Source organism: Quercus lobata, chromosome 3, assembly GCF_001633185.2.
Source record: "Quercus lobata isolate SW786 chromosome 3, ValleyOak3.0 Primary Assembly, whole genome shotgun sequence".
Lineage (NCBI taxonomy): Eukaryota > Viridiplantae > Streptophyta > Magnoliopsida > Fagales > Fagaceae > Quercus > Quercus lobata.
This window is the reverse complement of record NC_044906.1, coordinates 35694620-35697123: the sequence shown is the minus strand read 5'-3', so window position 1 is coordinate 35697123 and position 2504 is coordinate 35694620. Positions and strand designations below refer to the sequence as shown.

The 2504-nt window shown below is 33.6% G+C and overlaps 1 protein-coding gene across 1 annotated transcript; it reads left to right on the top strand.

Annotated features, from left to right (window-relative positions):
* The first annotated feature begins 390 nt into the window (after positions 1–390).
* Positions 391–1559, top strand: LOC115981503 (probable calcium-binding protein CML25). Its single transcript, XM_031103694.1, has one exon. It carries the CDS (start codon positions 710–712, stop codon positions 1331–1333), a length of 624 nt encoding a protein of 207 aa, XP_030959554.1. The 5' UTR covers positions 391–709; the 3' UTR covers positions 1334–1559.
* The last annotated feature ends 945 nt before the right edge of the window (positions 1560–2504 follow it).

Here is a 2504-nt window from a genome sequence, read left to right as displayed (position 1 = left end):
CACAATTAAAAATACATAAATGAAAATAAATATTTTGACCAAAATATAAATAAGATTTTTAATATTTTACAATTTTTTTTTTTTTTTTTGAGAATCTTATTTTACAAATTATAACATGAGAATTAATGTCTTTTTTTTTTTTTTTTTAGAAGAACAGGAGAATGTCTTAGACATGTACACGCCACACGGACGATAACCACATTCTAAAAAAAACATATCGGATTACACGGCCCTTGATAACCAGAATTAAATTTATCTTAATACTAATTAGCATTTATAAATTCAAATTTCTTAATGAGTGGCATTAACGTGTATGGTAAAATATTCAACCGAAAGAAAAAGGACAAATAAGTAATTACGGAAAACGAGATTTCAAGGATGATGAGGTATGTATGAATGAGTGCTTCTCAACCTCCCATCTCCCGTGATTCCATCACGCGTTAACAGTCATTCTCTCTCCAAATTTGGTACTTACAAATCTCCATTTCCCAACAATGCCGCACTGAGAAATTGAGTTTGTTACGAAAACTTTTAGAAATCTCCCTCATTCACTCTCTTTCCTTTTAGTTTTTCTTTGTTTCCTTCTTTCTTTTTTTTCCAATTTTCCCCAAATCTGGGTCTCCGTTCACCCTCTCCCAATTTTAACAAAAACACCCCTATATTTCTCTCTCACTCCGAACAAGAAGAGCAAAAACAAGAAAAAGAAATCATGGGTTTCAAATCCCTTTTCCACCGTAAAAAGAAAACCGATTCCCCCAACAATCTTTCTCTCAATTCATCGACGACAACAACGACGACAACAACCACAACTACAACTACAAATTCAAACACGAACTCAGGATCGCTAGACATACCGACCCAGATGGCGGAACTCGAACAAGTGTTCAAGAAATTCGATGTCAATGGAGACGGCAAGATCTCGGCCTCTGAATTGGGATCCATCATGGGAAGCTTAGGCCACCCAGCCACAGAGGAAGAGCTCCAAAAGATGATTGTCGAGGTGGACGCTGACGGTGATGGGTTTATTGACTTGAACGAGTTCGTGGAACTGAACACGAAGGGCGTGGATTCCGACGAGGCCATGGAGAATCTGAAAGACGCGTTTTCGGTTTACGACATGGATGGAAATGGAGTCATATCGGCGGACGAGTTGCAGAAAGTGATGAGGAGTTTGGGGGATGAGTGCTCACTGGCCGAGTGCAAGAAGATGATCAGCGGTGTCGATAGAAACGGAGATGGGTTGATCAGTTTCGATGAGTTTAAGGTCATGATGATGATGGGTTCTCGCCAAGACTTGATGGAACCTCCACCTCCCAGACAAGTTACTGTTTAATATTTCTGATTTTTTTTTTTGGTTTGTTTTTCCTCTTCTTGATTTACTAATCTAAATCTAATCTGGGTTTTTCTCAAAAGAAAAAAGAGAAAAATCTAATCTGGGTTGTTTTGCTTTTACGTTTGGTTGGTTGGAGATTTATATTTGGTAGGTGATTGTTGGTGAGATCTGTGAATATTTTGAGATCCACTGTCTAATTTTTAATGCCATTTATTGCCTTTCCTTTGCCTCTTATAATTCTTCATTTGCTTATCAGTAATTATTTTTTCTTCTTATATATTATATATTTTGGGAATGCTGATCAATGTCCTTAATACATTGGCTAATAATTTATTTAAAGAAAGTTTTTATGAAAAAAAAAAAAAAAAGTAATTAGAGGATATTTGGTACATGTTACTTAAAAACTGAAAATATGTACTTGAAAATATGGGTAAAAATTTGTGTGGGTAAAAAAGTGTAGATATAAATGTAATGTTGTTTAAAAACTGAAAATATATGTTTGAGTGTGTGTACCAAACGGGGCCTAATGACAATTTTTTTCATTTTTATAAAAATGATGTTAAAACTTTTTTGAAATAGATTATTAATCAATATACTAAAGACATTCATTAGCGTTGCTCTATTTTTAATTTCTTATCAGTGTTTTTTTAAGGTAATTTCATAGTACTTTTGTTCATTCTCTAATCTCAATGCGTTAAAAGAATATTCAAAGTTACATCAACCCTGCATTTTTAAATAGAGGATCTTATTCCATTTGAATGGAGCTTCCGCACCAAATCATAAATAACATATTGGTAAAGCGAAGCGAGGGCGCCCCTTAAAGAATACCATGGCAAAAGGGGCGACTGATAGATATTTTACAAACTTGTCTTGCTGATTTTGATTTCTCTTTGGAATCAAAATATACATTCCGCAGATTGTTCATAAAGAAATTTAAAAAAAAAAAATTATAAAAATTGTTCATGCATATTAACTATTAATATCTATACTACTATTTAAGAGGTTGCAACTGTTTGAACTGGACTTTTTTTTGTTCCAAAATATCCATATTTCTCTAGGTTTAAGTAGAGATAAAACTAAAGGATAATTTGGTAAAATACATGTCTAACTTGCACTAAAATATTACCTACAAAATAGGAATACTCTCCCGCTAACCAACTTTTATTTACTT

Excerpts from the sequence above, each read along its gene's own strand:
- LOC115981503 (XM_031103694.1), top strand. The coding sequence starts at position 710 with ATGGGTTTCAAATCCCTTTTCCACCGTAAAAAGAAAACCGATTCCCCC.